The 20926-nt window shown below is 41.7% G+C and overlaps 1 protein-coding gene across 3 annotated transcripts in view; it reads left to right on the top strand.

Annotated features, from left to right (window-relative positions):
- Nucleotides 1–20926, top strand: part of Phka2 (phosphorylase kinase regulatory subunit alpha 2) — a 122507-nt gene that overhangs the window by 47062 nt on the left and 54519 nt on the right. For all 3 annotated transcript variants that reach the window (NM_001446947.1, NM_001395639.1, XM_087600675.1), the window contains 11 exon segments: nucleotides 307–475; nucleotides 1349–1431; nucleotides 2548–2628; nucleotides 3908–4006; nucleotides 6005–6151; nucleotides 8307–8360; nucleotides 8943–9065; nucleotides 12128–12223; nucleotides 15634–15741; nucleotides 17210–17288; nucleotides 20741–20875. In NM_001446947.1, the coding sequence (NP_001433876.1) occupies nucleotides 307–475; nucleotides 1349–1431; nucleotides 2548–2628; nucleotides 3908–4006; nucleotides 6005–6151; nucleotides 8307–8360; nucleotides 8943–9065; nucleotides 12128–12223; nucleotides 15634–15741; nucleotides 17210–17288; nucleotides 20741–20875 (1174 nt within the window).

The raw sequence follows: 20926 nt of genomic DNA, 5'->3' as shown, positions 1-20926 counted from the left end.
CCTCGCTATGTCCTTGACAACCTACCATGTACCCCTGCTGAGAGTCTGTAGACAAGGATCCCTTTTGACCTCACCTGTGCAGAGCTTTCTAAAAACTCTGTGGGCTGAGGTATCTCCGTTAAAGGGGTAAGAAGACTCTTCACCGTGGCCCATATATAGCGGTCATTAGCAGCTACTTTCCATTCTCCTGGCTCGCAGAAATCACAGGTAAGAGAGGTCTAGTAGATCAGTGATTATCCCTAGATCTGACTTCTGCCAGCTGTGACCCTGTATACGTGTGTGGAGCCAATTTGCCTTCTTCGTCAGGTGGATAAAGTGGAGAAGTTCAAGCATACTCAGAGTACCAAGGACAGTCTACATGCCAAGTACAACACTGCCACATGCAGCACTGTGGTGGGTGATGACCAGTGGGGCCACCTCCAGGTGGATGCCACCTCCCTCTTCCTCCTGTTCCTGGCCCAGATGACTGCCTCAGGTAAGCCAGGGCCATTTGAGTGACAAATGAAAAAGTGAAGGGAGGAAATGTCCGTTGTAATATAACAAAATACCAAGATGGAGAAATTTAAGCAGAATGGAAGTTTATTTTCTCATTGCTCTAGAGGCTGAAGAGTCCAAGATCCCAACAAGTTCAGCTGTCTGCTAAGAGCTTCTTCCTCTAAAGAAGTAGAAACTCGTGTCTTCACATGGCAGATGAATTGAGAACTGAATGCTGTGTGAAGCCTCTTTCATAAAGGAGGACCCGCAGAGCCTAAACTCATATGGGCCGCCACATCTTAGTACTTTCACATTAGTAACACTAAATTTCAGAGAGACACATGCAGAACACACCAAGGTTACTACAAATATAGAATTAGTAGTAGGTTATGCAGAGGAAAAGCATACTTCCCTATGTGCATCTGTGTCTGTGGTATGGCAGGAAATAGAGGAGACTGGTCTAAGACCTGCAGGCAGAAATTCGCCTCTACCTGGGCATATGTACAGTTTTTGCTTTGTCTCACTGAAGGCTGGGGACAGTGCCACTGCTATTTCTGAGCTAGAATCTTTGTTTTGTCAGTATCTTCTCTGCATAAACAACATGCTCCAGAGGCACACGCCTTAGTCCCTTAGGTAGACCTGCGGTAGTGTAGCTCACTGCACTCCCTGTTTTTGCTGTTACTTCCCTTCTTCTTTCTGAGATTAGATATCAGCCGTGGGACTTACCTCAGAATTAACTGTTGATGCCCAGTAAGAAAAGTAAAGATGTGATTAAAAAAAAAGACTTATTTGTTAGCAAAATAATTGTTGAATCTAACTGGCAACTCTCTTTGTTGTAATATCCCTTCCCATCCTCACTGCTTTTCTTTATTAGGTTTGCGTATTATTTTTACCCTCGACGAAGTGGCCTTCATACAGAATCTTGTCTTCTACATAGAGGCTGCATATAAAGTTGCTGTAAGTTTCCATACTGAAGACTGGTAATTTTGGCCTCACCCTGTTCTTTTTTTTAAAGATTTTTTGAGACTATACTATAATTACATCATTTCCTCTGTCCCTTTTCTCCCTTCAAACCTTCCCATATACCACCTTTCTTTCAAATTCATGGCCTTTTTTCTCTAATTGTGTATACACACACACACACACACACACACACACACACACACACACACACATTTAATATATAAATATAACCTGCCCAACCTCTCTAATGTTATTTGTATGTATAATTAATTTCAGGACTGACCATTTCATGTTAGATAACCAATTGGTATGCTCTTTGCTGGGGAAGACTGTTTCTTCCATAGTCAGTATTCCCGAGTTGTCTGTAGTTCTTTGTTGTTGAGGCTTCATGAGCCATTCCCCTTCTGTGCTAGCATGTCTATTGGTGTCTATTGGTGCCTTATTTGCTCAGGTCATGTTTCAGCAGCCATATTGGTTTTGATTCTTGTTGTATTTTGCTCTCTCCATCGTGTATGTTGCATTTTTGAAACAATATGTGATAGTTGAGTTTTTTTAATAAAAAGATAAATCGCCAAAATTTAGGTATACATGTATTGAGTCTTCTGTGTGACAGTATTCTGAATTAATTCATATCAATGGATCTTTAATTCTATGTATGTTCAGTGTGTCACTTTTGACCTTAGCCTCAGTTACTTGCTAAACATTATTTTTTAAATAAGAGGTAATGCTAAAAATAGCTTTTGAAATTATTTTAAGTAAGTCCAAAGGCATTGGCCAATTAGAGGGGTAACCCTTTGATTTTAAGGTAAGTAAAATAATTTGTTCACTGCAAACTGAGTTTGTTACAAATTAGTGCCTTTTAGAAATAAACCTTCAGGGTGTGTTTGTCTGTTTTATTCCATTTGAATATTTTCTTCTAAAATTCAGTACAGAGGTTACCTAGGCTGAAATTGATCAAGAACAAAATGTGAGTACATAAAGCCACAGTTGAGAGCCTTTCAGAAGCTACATTCATGTTTCATTGTATGTGTGCGAACATAAAGAAACTGCCTTTCCATAGTATTTCTCAACTACTCCCCCACATCTGATAGCTGCCCTTTTCTCCCCCAGGATTATGGAATGTGGGAACGTGGAGATAAGACCAATCAGGGCATTCCAGAATTGAATGCAAGCTCAGTGGGAATGGCCAAGGTGACATTTGCTCTCTTTGCTCTCTTTCTGTGTGTGTTTACTGCTTGGCCTGTTTCCCTTCTTTAGGAATTTGGATTTAATAGGATTAGTACTTCTTTTTTCAAAAGCCAGCAGTAAGTATACGAAATCGAAGTGGCACCTGTATCCCAGCCAAGTGAAATTAAAGGTCAAGAAAATAGATTTCCAAATCTGCATGTGACAGAAAAATAAGTATGTTCTGCCCTTACTATTTGGTGTGTCACCCATGTGTCCAAGGTCTTGCTATTAAGCTGTCCTCGTGATGGACAGTCCCCTCTCTAGGTCATGTTAAAGAGTATGAGATGTACATCTTTGAGTCTACAAGATCAGATAAGTAGCAATAATCAGTGAAGCTAGCCAGATCGAAAGCTAGCAGGGTGAAAGGGAGATAATAATAAGAATGCCAGGACCTTTCCCTGAAAGTTTTTCAACTCAAAATCATTTAGAACAATGCTCTTCTAGCCAGCACTGTAATATGTGACTTAAGTCCCAGCCTCTAGAGTACTGGGGCAGGATGGTGACTTCAACCCAGGAGTCTGGGGCCGACCAAACAGTACAGTGCATCTCTGTTCAAAAAAGGAGAAAGAGAAGGGAAGAGATGAGACAAGGCAGGACAGTGCATGAAGAATGAACAGAAGGTAAAAAGGAGAGTGACAGGAGAAGATTCTTAAAGCCAAACACCGTGTACCCATGGGGCACATCCAGCCTGTAAGCCAGTGGCGTGAAGCTCTTGCTATCACATTTAGTGTCCCTCCTTCCACCTCCTTCTCAACATGGCCTTGAACTGCTTAGACAGCATGAAGGCTCCAGAGCCACACAGTTTTAAAAGAAACAACGACTATGTTCTGTTTTAGCAAACTGACGGAAAATATACTTTTTTACAAAAAACCAATGTTCTCAATTAACCATGTAGTAAGTTAACTGCTAAAATAGGTGAAACAAAAGCCAATTCTGAGTTAATTTTAGTGCCCTACACATGTTGTTATAGACTTGTTAATATTCCATCTATTGGTAGAATATTAATTTCATATGAGGAAATATTTTCCTTCTTATTCATAGAATGAGTAGTGTCCTACTGAAAAGATCTGAACTACTAAAAATGAAGAGAGGCCATGACAATAGGACTCTAGTTAGATTTTAAAGACATTCTTCATTGCCATTAGGAGAAACATGTATGTTAGATTGCTTAATGAAAAAGAGTGCCACATTGGTATGCATGTGTGTTTATTAAAAAGAAAATAATTCTTACCTATTTTTGTAGGCAGCACTCGAAGCAATTGATGAACTAGATCTTTTTGGAGCCCATGGAGGACGCAAATCGGTGATCCATGTCCTGCCTGACGAAGTTGAGCACTGCCAGGTAACCAGTTAGAGCTTCAGAAAGTAAGGAAGAAGAATCCCTGGCCAGGAAAGGGTTGATCCCCACTCTGGTTACTGGTTTGACTTCTTTGTGATTCAGCTTCCTCATTCATAAGGCAAGCATTTACGTAGGCATCTTCTCTTCTGCCTCAGAGTAAGGATCAGAGTACATGAACCTGGGCAACTTGCCCAATTACTTTGTAGCCAGAAAGTACTATACACACATAAGCCATGATGATTCTCTGTGTGTTGAGCTAACAGCCAAAGCATCTTGGTTTTGCTAGAAGCAAAAATCTGTCATCTTTGTTGTTGTTGTTGTTGTTGTTGTTGTTTTTAGTATATAAGTGGGTTTCTCACAGATTCATTTCCTGGGAGCTCTCCCATTCTAAATGGAGTGTCTCACTAGTGGTATTTCACTTGAGGTGAGGAGGCATCGTGTGCAGAGTGAGTGAGAGGAAAGATGAAATGAGAATGAAAGAGATGGCAAATTCATATCACAGAGAAAAATAATTGGGGCAGTGTAGGGGATGCCATTAAGCAAAGTCCTTATTTGGTAGCAAATGATCAAACTTAGTATGGACATCCTATATGCTGGGAGTAAGGTGAGTCAGATACCAAACCATGTATGATGGTGCATGCCTATAATCCCAGGAGGGAGAGGCAGGAGGACCAGAGTTCAAGCTTATCTTCCGCTACATAGAGAATTACTAAATTCAAGGCTAGCTTAAGGTATATAAGACCCTGTCTCCAAATAAACTAAACCCCAAACACTTGTAAATAGCTTCAATAGGAATTTGTGTTTCTAGGCTGAGAAACCCTGAAAAGGAGCAATTATAGCCATGTACTTTATAGTTGCACTTTGGTCAGTGAGGAATGGCATATGCTGTGCTATCAGTGTATGTTGTCTCTCATTGACCAGAATGTACCAGACAGCCTATACGTGTTTGTAAGTATTTATACAATGAGAAGTCATCTAATGCTTTATTTCTCAGACTATACCACTCAGTATTAAGTGATTCATTACTATAGTTAAAGAACTGAGCCAAGAATCAGTTGACTCTAAAAAGGTTTTTTTCTGAAGGGTTCCATTCAACTTAACTCTACCTTCCAGTTCATTCCATTTCCCCCGCCAAGCATAGTTCTTAATGAGGTATCCAGTGTTTTCTTAGAGTTTACATGAATAGAGGAATAATGATATGTGGCTTAATAGATATATAGTCTAGTGGTAAAATAATAAGCTGGGTTAGAATCCTAGCTTGAGCACTTACTGACTGCTTGACCTTGGGCTTGAATCCTGTATCTCAGAGTTCTTGTGTATTAAATTGGCATAATACCACATGTCCATCTTCATATGGAGGATTTAATGAGCTCAGGTTTGCAGGTGTCTAGCCTATGTTTGTACACATACTAGATCTCAAAATTAGCTCCCTTACTCTCCCCAATGTTTCCTTATAATTCTAACCTCCTAATTTTATAGTTCTTAATCTAGCTATTGTTGAAGTCATTATTATAGTACCTCTGATAACCTTTAAAAGATTCTGGAACTAAACTAATTATCAGTATTCTGTCTGACCACTCATGAAATCTTCTGAATTTTCCTCCTCTGTAAAACACTAACTTACCTAATTCATGTGAACCCATTCCTCTGTCCTGGGCCTGTATGAGTGTCCCTGTCTGGTTTCTGTCTTCATGACCAAAACAGCTTGACTGCTGACACAAATGGCCCTGTAGTGCCTCCCCATCAGTGGACATGGAAAGAAGGTAGATGAGAAGTTCCTAATGAGACTATATCGTATTCCCTTCAACTCCCTTTCCTCTTCTAAGGAAGAGGGATCACTGTTTGTGTGACTAGGTAAACAAGGTGGCCAGCAGATGTCATGTTGATAAGACCAAGTCCTTCTCCAAATAGACAAACTCATGTGCATGTTTTCTTGAGGCAAAGGTGACGATCCCTAGATCATGCCTCTCTAGCTTAAACACTTCTTTGTTTTTTATTCAGTCAATTCTTTTCTCCATGTTGCCGAGAGCATCAACATCTAAAGAAATCGATGCTGGACTTCTTTCTATTATTTCTTTCCCGGCCTTTGCAGTAGAAGATGTGCACCTTGTGAATGTGACCAAAAATGAAATTATTTCCAAGCTTCAGGTAAGCATTGGCTGTGTTAGTGCCCTGCGTTCAGCATTAAATGCCACACTCCTGTGATAGCATGGGACAGCTCATTCTAGAATGACTCACAGGGTATGTCCAAAGTAGAACCTACAGGCAAGAAAGAGCACAAAGTCTGACTGATTAAGGAACTTGAGTTTCTTCTAAAATAACACAACTTGCAATCAAGCAGCTTCCTTTTAACTCCAGTCCTTATCTTCACTGTATCTCTAAGACAGGGCCGTACTTGAATAATTAACCCTTTAGAGGTTATAGGAAGATTCATTGAGAATCGCCTGAAAACTCTATAGACCTTGCCAAACAAAATGGCATATCCAAGTGCTTGCTGTGCAAGCATGAGGACCTGAGGTCAGATTCCCAACACCCATTTAAAAATCTAAACACAGCAGGACACATCTCTAATTCCAGCACTGGGGAAGGAGAGATGGGCAGATCCCTAATGTTTGCTGGCCAGCCTGACCAGCTGAATTGGTCAGCTCCAGGTCAGTTAGAGACCCTATGTCAAAACAATAAGGTGGACAAGGATTGAGGAAAACAGCTGACATCAACCTCTAGTCTACATATACACACAGATGCACATGCATATACTTCAATACATACACATGCACACACACATACATACATGCAAAAGAATAATACAGAAATTACAGTTCTGACTAATGGGTAAAGAAAATATAATACACACACACACACAAAATGGAGTATTATTAATTTATAAGAAGAATAGGTATTTCATTTTCAGGAACATGGATAGACCTGAAGATCATCATGTTGGAAAAAACATGTCAGAAACCAGCAAAGGGAGAGAGGAATAAATTAATAAGGAGAAGAAAGATGAGTATTGCATGTTTTTGATAACATGGAATGTACACACACATCACATAAAAGGAGAAAGGTTGACTTTGAAGAAAAGAAGCCAGTAGATGGAAAAGGGGAGACAAGAAAGTAATAATAGGTAAATAAGAGCAAAGTATTATGACAGTCTCATAAAAATATAAAGTATTTTGAAATGATTTTATTATGAGATATAATGAAATACTTTTGTATGCTAATAAAAATTTGAATCGTGAAAATCCATTACTACATTCAGTGAAATGTAGTAACGAATCACTAAGCTGAGGTAATGTTATATTCTCAACAAGTAGAAATCTATAAAATTATCCATGAATTTAATTTTCCTAAGTCAAAGCTTACATGCTGCTGTCCCACATAATATTCTATAAGAAATGCCTTTGTCCCTTGGAAACTAAGCAATCGAAGAGTCTCCAATCATATTCTCAAAAGAAAGCAACTGGGCGAGTCAGGCTCTGCAGAGCAAAGGGAATGATTTAGGTAGCTCCACTCGAAAGGGCTAATTTAATGTGATTAAAGGGCATTGCATCTATATCAAATCCCTGGGATAATTCCCAGAACAACATAGAACTTGGACAGGCCCCCAGGACAAATAATAGCCAAGCCTGCCAGGACAGCACCACCCCTAGAAGAAACTGAGAGAGGCATCCAAAACTGCCAGCCAGGGATTAGGGACATCAGATAAGACACCATTGCACCCAGCCTCCTTTCTTGACAACAAGGAAGCTGGAGAGGAGCCCTGGCATATGCAGCCGGTAAAACAGCTACCACATAATGAGTGCAGGAAGCCCTTTTCCCACACCTCTACCTCATAACCCCTTCCCCCTCTTCCATGCCTTGCCAGGCCTCTGAAATAGACCCTCTTTAACATGCACAGCTCACATGCACTGAGACTGCAGAGAAGCCTTTTAGCTTTCCAGGTATACACACAGGAGTTAGCCATTCCAAATATCAGTGGCTTCTTCACCTCATGAGGATATCTTCACATCTACATCTGATACTGAAAGAATGGCCACTCACTGCATTCTTGATAATGATACTTGCAGCCCCTCCCTGGACTGTGATGGAATGCTTCTTTATTCTCTTTTGAGTGCAATCAAGTCTGAATTTGCTTTGCTTGGTATTTAAAAGAGAACTCTTTACATTAAAGCAAATAACACTGGTCCATATTCTCCCTGAAAGATTCATGGGAAAGAAGTTGAAGGACTGACTTGATTTGAAATAAAAAGACAAAGGAAATTTCTTTTGATTTCATCAGCTCTACTTTTCTTCAATTTACCAGGGGCGTTACGGATGCTGTCGCTTCCTTCGGGATGGTTATAAAACCCCAAGAGAGGTTGTATTTAAATATTGTTTCTTATGTTCCTTACCTGCTCTATATCTGCTTGCCACAGTGTCATTCTCCCTCTACTGATTATAATTATATGTTGAATGTTGGAAAGGAAAGTATTAATTTTAGAGTCAGAAAGCCTGAAATTATATAGAAAAGACTGATCATCAGGTCAAGCAGTAATGAAAAAGCAGCTTGTAAATCAAGGACAAGTAAGTGTAGCCTACATGTTATTTTTTGAAAGATCGTCTGTAGCCTTCTCCTTGAGTTTTATTGCCTAGTGCTAATATAGTGATATAAATGAAACAGCTGGATCATCTGCCAAGGTTTGCGATAGGCAAATTGCTCTTTCTTAGAAAGGTAGGGTAGTTCAATGTAATCAAATACCGAGGAATCCTGTGTGTATTTCTAATTTAGTTTCTTAAAATTTTTCTCAAACTAGCATTTCCCTATGATAGGAGATTCCCAATCATAGCAGCCTATAAGCTGTATTGACTGAGACAGGCAAGGGAAACTCAGTGGGGCACAGTGGCATTGCATATGACATCTAGCATTCTTTTCTAAAAGTTTTGGTGTATTTGGTTCTAGGACCCACACCGATTGCATTATGACCCTGCTGAACTTAAGCTTTTTGAAAACATTGAATGTGAATGGCCTGTGTTCTGGACTTATTTAATCATAGATGGAGTCTTCAATGGTGATGCTGTTCAGGTGAGGAAATGCTGGATATTTAGTCATAAGCCTTTTCATCCCACTGGTAGGCTGATGACTATTAGCATAGAATTATTAAGAATTCATTTCATCGTTTCAGTTACCTGTTGCCATTTTCAAAACCTTTCTAAAGCCTAGCGAATTAAAGCAACAGCTGTTTTATTGATTTGTTTATAATCTGTTATTTGGGCAGAGCCAGATTGTCTCTCCTTTTCCCCTTGTCACATAGAATAGTTCATAGGGCTAGAGGACCTACTAAGATAGCTCCACTCACGTGGCTGGTAAGTGACATCTGGCCACCAGCTAAGGCCAAATGCTCAGCTGAGCTCTGAGCTGTGGCGGTAGTTTGATTGCTCTCCATGTACTTCACTTGGGCTTCTCACAGCAGTAGTTATTACACTTTTCACACTGTAGTCTTTTCCCCGAGAATGTAAAAGCACAGGCTGCCAAGCTTTCTTAGTCTATTACAGAACTGGCAAAGTGTCACCCTCACATGGCCAGTAAAATGGCTGTCGCATATTCAAGAGTTGGGGTCAGGGAGACTGGACAAGGACATGAGTGCTAGGAGGCATAGTTCTGTCCATCTCAGACAGGTATTCCTTTCATTACTGTGAGATCAGTGGGCTTTGCTGCTGTTAGTGATACCCTCAGATACCAGTTTGTTTAGTATATCAACCACCTCACTGTCTCCCAACCTTCACTCCCTGTTCTCTCCATTCTCTACACCCGAGCCATAGGGACTCCATTAAAAGACAAAAGTTAGATTATGTGCTGTCCTGTAGTCACCTTTCTATTGCTATGACAAAGTATCTGAGATAAGTTAAAAAGAGGAAGAATTCCTTTTGGCTCACTGTTTCAGAGGTTTCAGCTCCTGGTTGGTTTGGGCCTCATTTCTTTTGGACCTTTAGTATGGTATTATGTTGTGGTAGGTATCCTATAGCAGAAGATAACTATTCACTTCATGTCAACCAAAAACCAGGGTATATGCTGAGGAAGAAGCTAGGGTCCCAGTACACTCTCCCAAGGGTATAACCCCAAAGACTTACTTTCTCCAGCTAGTCTCTCTGTGCTCATCTCTACCTACCACTCAGTAGTGCCACTGGTACCAGGATCTCAGTCTGGCTTCTCATATATGATATGTATGTATTTATAAAGACAGTGGAAAAACTTGAAGCTTTATATTAGGTTTGAATAAGGTAAAGGTAAGTAAGCAGTCAAAACAAAAAAGCAAGCTCAAATGACAGGATACAATATCTTTTGTTACTTCATTACTTCATTACTCTATTTTGTTTTATAATGCTCCCTATTTATGCTGTGTCTTCTAATTGTCATATTATTTAGATTTTTTTTGGCACTATAAGGGATCAACCCAAGTCTTGGGTTTTCATGCAAGGTAAATAAATACTTTACTACTCATCTACATGTCTAGCCTGTGTGTGTATGTGTGTTATGCTACTTGAGCTGACAATGCTCCCCACAAGAACCATAGACTAATGAAAACCCCAGTACCAGGAATGAGAAACCTCCTTTCAAATGATTAGCCAGAGTCTAAGCAACTCCCACAGCAACATAGACTAGTTATTGATGGAGCCCTCGCTTTCCTCTCAGGAGTCGAGGGCAAGCTTCTGTTGTTGAGGACAGCTCCCACTTAGGACACAGAGCTTGGATGTCTTGACCTGAATCTGACCTAAAAGCCTCCATGCTCAGTCTTGCTTCCTTGTTGACATTTTAAAATGTTATAATTGTGGCCATGCTTTGCCATCCATACATTTAAAATGATCAGAAAATGAGATCTGGAAGTGTAATTGACTGAGTTCTCCAAAAAGCCATGCTTAAATAGCTGGTGGCTGGCGACGCTGTGCCCTACTTTTTTCCTCTTTTGTGATGTTTGTTAGCACCACCCTTTCAGTGTAGAGGGAACGTTTGCTTCAGAAGCTTTCATTATAATGAGTGCGGCATCCTTACACTTGGTGTGGATGGAGCATACTACATGCATTTCCTTTTTTCTCACATTCGATTTTTGTAACAAATCAATCTTTGTTGCTCCCCCACGTGTGTGTGTGTGTGTGTGTGTGTGTGTGTGTGTGTGTGTGTGTTGCTGAGGATGAAACTCAAGACCTTGCATTATAGGCAGCCACTACCACCAAACCACAATACCAACCCCAGCAAAGATTTCCTAACCAATAAACATTGTATGTATGTATGCATAGTATGTACATGATCATGTATGTGTGTAGAGGATGCTCATGTGTGAACACCAAATGTTGATGTTTGGTATCTTCTTTATTTGCTTTCTACTTCTCTTTGCCTTATTTTTGAGATAGACTCTTTCACTAATACAGCTCATCAATTCAGGTAAACTGACTGGCCAGTGAGCTTTAGGGATCCATTTGTTCTGCATCTCCTACCTTTGGGGTCATAAATGTGCCACCAGGCCTTTTATGTGGATTCCAGGGGCACAGAGTTGGGTCCTCAGAGTTGCACGTTGCTCACTTGAGCCATCTCCCCAGGCCCTTGAGCAACGAGAAAGGGGGGGGGGAGGGAGGGAGGAAGAGGAGCAGCAGCAGGAGGAGGAAGAGGAAGAGGAGGAGGAAGAAGAAGGAGGAAGAGGAGAGGGGAGAGGAAAGGAAGAAAGAAAAGAAAAGAAAAAAGGGTGCTACTACTTTGGCAAAAACAGAATATGTTGCCCAAATTGGAGTTTCCACCCCAAGATGTTTAAAACTTGTTTGGTAAGGCAAATATGTGAAAACATAAGAGTAAATTATTGAAATGAGAGTGGCATGAAAGTCAGTACTGTGGAAAGTTTGAAGACCAAACAGCTATTTTCTCAGGGGCTGCCCTTGCCCTCAGCCTTGAAACATGGCACGTGAGGCTTGGCTCAGGGACTAAAGAGCAATGATGTCTTCCTTCTCCTAACATTACTGTCAGCCAGTCACTGTTCTTCTATAGCCAAGCATTTGTAGCCCAAAGGCCTGTTGTGTACTGTTTTCTAAGCTGTGCTGCCATTGCATCATTAACTGCCAGACCTCTGTCACACTAAAGATGCCGGGGCTGTTTTTCAGGTCCAGGAATACCGAGAAGCCCTGGAAGGAATATTAATCAGAGGCAAAGATGGGATCCACTTGGTGCCAGAGCTCTATGCCATCCCACCAGACAAGGTAACCAGATGGCACCAAGCCCCTGTGGGGCTCATCTAGACTGAGTGAGTTAGGGCTTGGCTTTTTTGGTATTCTTTATCCACCTTTAAGGACACATGACCTCTTTTTCTCTAGAAGTGGTTTCTGAAAGCTAGCTTTCCTTTTTATCATAAGGAATTATAGCTTTGAGGAACATGTGGAACATACTTGACCATGGATGTCCTAGGGAGGCAGTAGCTAAAGACCTTGGAGCATACCTGTTCCTGGTCTGTGTTTGAATCAGGCCCATACACACATGACCAAAGGAAATGAAAGCCCCTGGAACCTGTCCAACCTAGGAATCCACCTAGGGACCAGACCCCAGGTTCTGGCCATTCACACAAAGCCACACCACTTCCTAATGGGTAGTGCACTTTGCAGTTAGTAGAAGTGTCTACACATTGGATGCCCTATTGGGCCTTTGAAAGTAGTCGTGTAGTAGATTTTTCTTTTAATTTCATGTGGAACATACATTTTGATGAGCAGTGACACGTGCAATTTCACCCTCCAAATATGTGAAGCAGAAGGATCACTAATTTAAGGCCACTTTGACCCTCTCTCAAAGGAATATTTAAAAATAAACATTTTAAGTGAGTCAGAGACTTGATCCTTATACAGCACCAAAGTTCTGAGTATTACTTTGGGCCTTCATCTAGAATACTGGGTCTCACCCTTCCTAATGCTGTGACCCATTAATACAGTTCCTCATGTGTTGACCCCCAACCATAAAATTATTTTCATTGCTACGTGAAAACTGTAATTTTCTTTGAATCATAATGTAAATATCTGATATTCCCAATGGTCTTAGACAATCCCTCTGAATGGGTTGTTTGACCTCCCCAAAAGAGTCACAAACCACAAGTTGAGAACCATGATCTAGAAAGAACTATTAAATGTTATATAAGTGACTACTTAAATCAAGAAAAAATACAAATGAAGGAGTTGAGTTTCTATGAGAAATAGAATATTCTACATCTGGAAGCATTGGATTCCTTTACATTGACAATATTCCACCTGGCCAGCTTATTTACTTCTGGATTCACTGGGTGGGGGAGTTCTTTGCAATGGCTTAGCCACTCAGTCCTACCTAGACCTTGAGTCCAGAAACTCCATGTTCCCATCATAACATGGCAGGTTTACATCATCCAAGTGTTCTTAGGACAAGTTAAAGACTTCTGTCATGACTCACTGTACAGATGAAGTTATGAAGTCTTCCAGGGATGTTTTCTGTGTGTCATAAAGTATTCTGCAAATTTCTTTACTTTACATTTCTGTCTGTATGATGGTGTGAATGCTGATGAGGGTAAGGGGTGTCAGGGTCACTTTCCATAGCTACATTTTCATGTCCCATGTTCAGATTGTTCAAACTCTAGTACTGTGGCATCAATAGGAGGAAGCTGGAAGCCAAGCAAGGGAGAACGTATACCTTCAAGGGTAGTACACCTATTTTATGGTAGAGGCTAGTTATCCCTGCTCTCCTCAAAGGCACTGACCATAGTAAATGCTTGGTGTCATGACTGCTTTTTGCTTCCTGATGGACAGTGCTGGTTGTATGTCACAAAAATGTTATTCTACAACTCTCTCGTAAAGATTACACTGAGTTCTAGGTTTCTACTTGTTGTTCGATGTCCCCTTTATTCAGTGTACTTAACTTATATGCAAGGCACCAGCATTGGACAGTATTTTACCTTAATATCATTTCGTGTTAGCTTTGCAGATGAGAATTGGTAAGGTTCCTCAGTCACATCAATAACATATAAAAACCACTGGGAAGGAATCCTGTAAGACACCACAAACTTATACGGCCCCTTTATGCAAATTAGAAAAGTCTGGAGCTACAGTGGCATGCAACCTATATGCTTGGGTAAGGTGCCACCATCTGTGGACCCTCCACTGCACAGCTGGGGACTAGAGAATGTATGTCCAACAAAAATGTTCTGAGCACCTAGCCATACCTGGCACAGCTTAGGGACTAGTACACAAGGTGGTTCTATATCTGTGAGTATTGTAAAAGCAGAACTAGGCTGTGAGATGGACGCAGCCACAGGAAAAATGGAAGCGAAGATGTGGTACAAGTGCACCTGTAAATAGTACTTTAGAAGGGCCAGAACAGAATTGAACTCAAGCGGAAAGGAGTGCGGAACAAGTACATCTTTTGTTCTTTGCATTAGATAGTTCTCTCTAAATCGTTGCAGTCTTCCTTAACGGTTGTGTTTCAGTGTGTTTGATGTGTATTTAATATGCCAGTCAATTGTAAAAGTAATCCTATGCATTGTAAAGTGTATAGGGTTCTATAGAAAGAAGAAAACATTTATTATCTCTAGTGCTACCACTCAATAACAAAGCACTATTGCGTTTTGGAGAATCTCCTTCCACATCAGTATTTCTTTCAGCGTGTGCAAAACTTAAGTTTTTAAAATATTTACTACCAGGAAATATAAATCTTTGCTAAGTATATTAATGATATCACTGATCAATCCACAATATCAAGAATGAACTCCCCTTATACACATGTGCATGCACACATGCACACACATATAAACTTGTGATAAAAAATTTTTTCCCTAGAGAAAGATAAGTGTTTCCATTTTTTCAAGTGACTGGTGTTTTCATGGTGGAGAAAACATGGACAGAAATATTACCTTAATCAGGGTTTCAATGACTAACACCTTAAAGGGGACATGGAATTTCAAATGAGAGTGCCCCATATATAGCTGGCACTGTCCTCAGAATGAGCAGGCATAGAAGCTTACATTGTTGGAACCAAAAGAAAGAAAGGCACAAAAGCTTATGTTGAAAAGATAAAGCTCCCAGGAAATTTCTCTTTCTAAAGGTGGACTGGAAGTGGGAACAACACTATCTGCCTCATTGCACAGTGCCACCTTCTGGTAATTTTCTTCCATGGGCACAAATCTCTAAAGGATGTAAGGGATGGTAAGCCAGAGGAAGAAACCAGGGTTGACATTCAGTTATGCAATGTCTGTATGCAGGCTGCTGTGGGGTGTTTGTTTGTTTGTTTTGTTTGTTCATTTTGTTTTTATTATAAGAACAGCCATCCACAGCGTGACCTGTGGAGCTTCTTGTTGCCCAGAGTTGGGTATAGAGCAGGCACACCAAACTTTAGCACTGTAGTCCCAGGTATGCTTATGTGAAGGAACACTGGCCTAAGACCAGGCCAAGATTTGAAATCCCCTTCTGTCACTTAAAGCCATGGAGCACTGAGAGAGGAACTGTTTGTCTTTGAGTCCCTCATCCTGTATTGGGGAGAATTGGTCTAGACACTGAGGACTATTTTATGAATCTTCAACATTTTCCCCAAGTGTAAGATATTGTTGGTTGGCCTTTGTATCCTTTGACATTCTGACCTTGATCTTTTTCATTTTCTTTGCCAGGTGGATGAAGAGTATAAGAATCCACACACAGTAGACCGAATTCCACTGGGGAAGCTGCCCCATCTTTGGGGACAGTCCTTGTATATCCTCAGCTCACTGCTAGCCGAGGTAGGCTTTATGATTAGAGGTAGGCCCATCTGATTAGAGGTACATGAAACCAGAAAGAGCAACTTCATTATCTTCAGGGTTGCCTGGGCTATATTGGGCTCCAGGCTTTTCTCAGGCCTTGCATGTCTGTATTTATAGTAAGCCAGTTCAGATCAGCTACATGAGATTCTCCCTGCCTCCCTCTGGCCAGAATCTCTGGTATGTACTTGGAATCTGCTTGCATTGCTCAGCAGACATGGGAAACATCTCAGCCAAGATTAGCACTGCTCCTCAGGGAAGAGATAGGCATTAGGAGGTTATTAGATGGTCTAGAATCTCTCCCAGCCCAAGACACAGGAAGCAGAGTGGCTCTTCAGATCTCACCATAGAAAGAGACAGCAGGTACAGGTAGTCCTTCAGATGCCAAAGCCCACACCAACCTACCTCCCAACCCATTCCCTCTTGCTCCCAGGCTTCGGTTGAGAAGGCTTTAAAATGAATCTCCCAGTATTAAGTGAGAAATGTCAGCTGAAATTTTGGTGTGGGGAAGGAGCCTAAAGAAGAAAGGGAATGCCCTCCCGAGGCTGGCCAGCCTTGTGTGCTTTGCCACCTTTAAAACTGGGGAAGAGAACAACAGTGCATCAGAATGTTACTGGTGTAGTAAAGACCAATGAGAGAGAGCATAGTGGCCACTTCACCTGCGAGCATTGCTTGCTAAAGTGGTTCTCAGGTATTTTTAATCCCCCAGGTTTCACGGTCACATCTTCATATATCTTTTTGAAAGTCAGTTCTGTATCCACCTAGCTCAGAGACTTTTGGCAGGTCTCTTAATCTCTGAGCCTCAATTGCTTTACACATAAAACGAAAAAACTGGGCTTAACTGTCCAATGCCTTTCAGCTCTGATTTCAGTAAACATGTGGTGAGAAATAACTAACTCCACTCCTCTGAGACCTCTTCTCCAATATAAAAAAAAGCCTTTCTTTGGTCCCCTCCCTCTCAGATCACCTTCTTTCCCTTGGGAAGCTTGGATCATTTCTAGAAAGTGAAAGAAGTTGCATTTTTAGAAGATGCATTTAAGAAGATGGAGAGGGTTTTATGTTTCACAGCAGCCAGCCCTGGACCAGTCTCTCTCTGCCCCTTTCTATAAGCACATCACCTCATTGTCCCCACGTGTAGAATGGTGGTGGACATAGGAGACTCCAGTGTGACAGTGCACATGTAGGGACAGCTAGCACTAGTGATAACTTTCTTTTCATTCATACAACGTGGGGGTGTATTTGAGTAACCCTCAGGGCTAAGCACCAAACAGGTAATACATTTCTCAGTAGCATTCTAAGTAGCTTATTGTGTTATGGAGAGAGATTGAACAAGTAAGAATAAGAGAGTTTTGAGTATTTGAACCCCCAAATGTGCCACTTTAAAGTGTAGAAGCGAGGTGAAATCTTGGTTAAAGTAGGGTTCATAGTACTAATGCTCCTCTCTTCTTAGGGTTTCCTTGCCACTGGTGAAATTGATCCGTTAAATAGAAGATTTTCTACTTCAGTCAAACCTGATGTTGTAGTCCAAGGTTTGTGAGCATGATTACTGTCCATCTCTAAAGTGTAAAATCAATGTCAGTTTTCATTCATATGGTTCCCTAGTTCCTTACTGACATTTTTTAAAAAGTATATTTAGCCAGGTTCTAGCAGTGCAAACCTGTAATCCTAGTACTTGGGAACCCGAGGCAGGAATATCAAGAGTTCAAAGGCAGGCAGGGGAGGTAACTTGCCACGCCCAACCTCGACCAGCAAGGAAGACGCGACCACAGGAGATCTTCTTCAAGCAGTTTTACTCAGGAACCTTGATACAATCTTCTGACCTCTCTCTCTTCTGACTCTCTCCTCTGACTCTCTCTCTCTTCTGGGAACGCCCCTGCACCACACTTAAATAGCTAGCACTGGCCAGTCCTAGCAAGCCACGTGGGTCATGTAGATAGGCTGTCACTATGCGGAAGCTAGCAGGCCAGGCAGACATAGCCAAATAAGGACTTGTTTACTGCAAGGAGCGCTCACCGTTGGGAGGGTGGAAGGCAGAAACCAGCGGCCGTCTTTGAGGCAAGGCACATCGCAGCTCTCTACAGTAACTCAGATGGTAAAGTGCTTAACTGGCATGCATGAGGCCCTGGGCTCAAATTTTCAGCACTATATAAACTAGGCATGGTGGCATGCATCTGAAACTCCAGAATGAGAAAAGTGCAAGCACTGGGGTCAGAAATGCAAGGTCTCCTTTGGCTTCATAGAGAGTTTGAGGCCAGTCTAGCCTACATAGTAAGACCTTGACACGGAAAACCAGATATAGAGGTATAGAGAGTATGTCTGTTTAGGGTTCATTGTACAATAAAATGGAGGCATCTATGTGAAATCTTGTATAACTCAGGTAGGCCCCAAAAGCAACAGTATTCCCTTTACCCACAAATTTACTTCCTAAAAGTAATTGTTTTCTGGAATCTAAACCTTGATTTTCATTGGCACACTTATAACTATCACTCTGAAAAGTGTGAAAACTCAACCCAAGTGAAGTTCATTTGTCCCTTGGAGGTCTCAGGTTTCACCACCTGCTTCAACCACCCCTTCTTTCCTCTTTAGCTAACTCCTCTTCCAAAAACGTAAGAAGCCCAATGGGACTGCCTTTCCCAGGGTACCCCCACAGACCATGTCTTAGGGATGCTAGGACTCTTGCTCCTCTCTGAGAGATCCTGAAAACAATGGAGGTGGCTACAGAGGAAGCTGTTAATCTAGGTCTGGCCTACGGTATGCACTTAGAACAACAATCCCTACTGTTTCCTCTCCCATGTCCTATGGCAACTCTGGGACATTTTGGGTGAGTGCCTTGTAGAACATGCAGATACTGTCAATAGTGTATGCAGATCACACCTAACCACAACGATATTCTGATTAGGTAACGTTTGCACCATTGCTCTTATCTCCATGAAACTTAGAAGTTAACTTATTCACTCAAGGACTTCAGTTGACAGGTGGAAGTGGGAACCTATTACTGATATCCTAGTGGACTGGATAGCATACTTGACCAGCACATTCTGTTAATTTGTCTCTTAAATCTACAAGAGTTTTTTTCCCCAGCTGTGGACCAGAACATAGTAATAGATCTCAACGAGTGTTTGTTTTAATTTTATAGGTTTTATTTTTAATATGTATACATGCATCTGAATATGAATGTGTGCACTTATGTGCCAGGTGTTTCTCTGGAGTTCCAGGCAGTTGTGAGCTGACTGATGTGAGTGCTGGGAATCAGCTGCTGAGCTACCTTTTTACCAATGCAGTAGAACCAGAGGATTCTAGTCCAGCCAGCATTATCAGAGGATCTGGCATGGAGTAGGTTAGGGCTGTTTCAGAAACTCATGCAGGTTCAGTGAGATTCCTCAACAGGTAACAGCCTTTTGCTACCAAGCCTAACAGCCCGAGTTCAATCTCTGAAGCCTACCTAGAAGAGCAAGAGAATTGACTCTTGCAAATTGTTCTTTTACCTCTACTCATATGCTGTAGCACATCCATGCCCCGCCCCAGGGGAGGGCAAACTTCATATACGAGTGGTTGCATCAGATCGTGATACTCTCCAGTTATCAGTTACAACCACTTCCTGAAAGAGGTTGTCAGAAGGAGAACGGCGCTGTGTGACTTGGATAAATGTGGAATTCTGCTTGTCAGTGAAAAATTCAGAAGGGATAAGTGTTGAAGAAACCCCACAGATGGTCCTGCATAGTCCAGCAATCTCATTTATTGGAGGCCTGAGGAAGCGGAGGATGTTGTGGAGATTAGGCTCAGCTATTATGGGCTAATTAGGAGTTCTTGTGGCTTCTTTAAAGGATTCACTGTGAATATGACGTTGTTGGTATTAAAATACTTTAAAAAGCATCAGGTGGTATGTGTTAGGTAATTTCAGCTCTCAGAGGCATTTATATATCTCGCATGCATGGTCAGCACCTCCCAGCTTATAGATACAACGGTAAGATTTGGGGAAGATACTCTAACAGCAGCTTACCCTATGTTCTCTGACCTGAGAATGGCCTGGAGCCCTCTAGTTTCCAAAAGGTTCTGCTGCAGCTGGACAAAATACCAGCTGCTCCCTGTGACTGTCCTCCTCTTCTGCAAGCACCTGGCCAGACTCCATCCCTTTGCCAACACACTGCTTTCTCATAAAGGCAGGTAGTACTGGTATGCTGGATACCATCTAACCATCCCTGATGTGACTTTAAGCTAAGACAAATTTCTGCATTGACTACCAGCACCCAGATACTTGGAGGAGGTCCCTGCCAGCCAGAGAGCCCAGGACTCAAACATCTGGGATGGGTGCTCTTTCTTATCTGTGGGGTTTTCTGCTGTACTTATAAGTGGGCCAAAGAGTCCCACTTTTACCAGGCTCTATGCTAAGAGGCCAGCTTTCTTTTTTGGGGGAAAAGAAAGCTGCCGTCTCCTATGTCTCAAGCCAAATCCTCACCTGTTAGCAGACTCTGCCATATTGCACATTTTCCCTGCCCTTTGGGAACAGGAACACAAACTTCTGGCATCCTGTAAGGGTGCTGTTTCCACTCCTAACCCTATGGGAAAGTGACACAGGGGTGTTTAGCTAAATGCTGACCCAGAGGGAAGCAAGGCATTATTTCTAATAGGGTAGGTTAACACTTACATACCACCTGATGCTTTTTAAAGCATTTTAATACCAGTGGTGTCATATTCACAGTGAATCCTTAAAAGAAGCCACAAGAACTCCTAATTAGCCCATAATAGCTAAGCCGGGACTGGAGCCTATTAAAGACCATTTCTATAAGCTGTGAGACCGTGCTACACAGTGAGGGCACTTGACAGATATGAATTGTGTGTGCTGAGGTACAGTGAGGAGAGAGAAAGGCTGGAGGTGCAGTAAAGCAATCGCCATCATTTCCAAAGCCAGCCATGGGGAATGGGCTAATATGCCGAGCCACCAGACACAGATCTGATGCTAAGTCTCTGTTCTTGTTTGCAGTTGCTGTTTTGGCAGAAAACAGTCACATTAAGGGGCTCTTGAAGCAACATGGAATAAATGTCCAGAGCATTGCTGATGTGCATCCAATTCGAGTCCAGCCAGGCCGGATTCTTAGTCACATATATGCCAAATTGGGTAGGTCAGGGGAATATTGGGGTATATTTGACAAAGAGGGGCTTTCCAGGC

This window comes from Rattus norvegicus, chromosome X, assembly GCF_021556685.1.
Source record: "Rattus norvegicus strain SHRSP/BbbUtx chromosome X, alternate assembly SHRSP_T2T, whole genome shotgun sequence".
NCBI lineage: Eukaryota > Metazoa > Chordata > Mammalia > Rodentia > Muridae > Rattus > Rattus norvegicus.
Note: the sequence above shows the minus strand (reverse complement) of the source record. Positions and strands in the feature narration are given on the sequence as shown.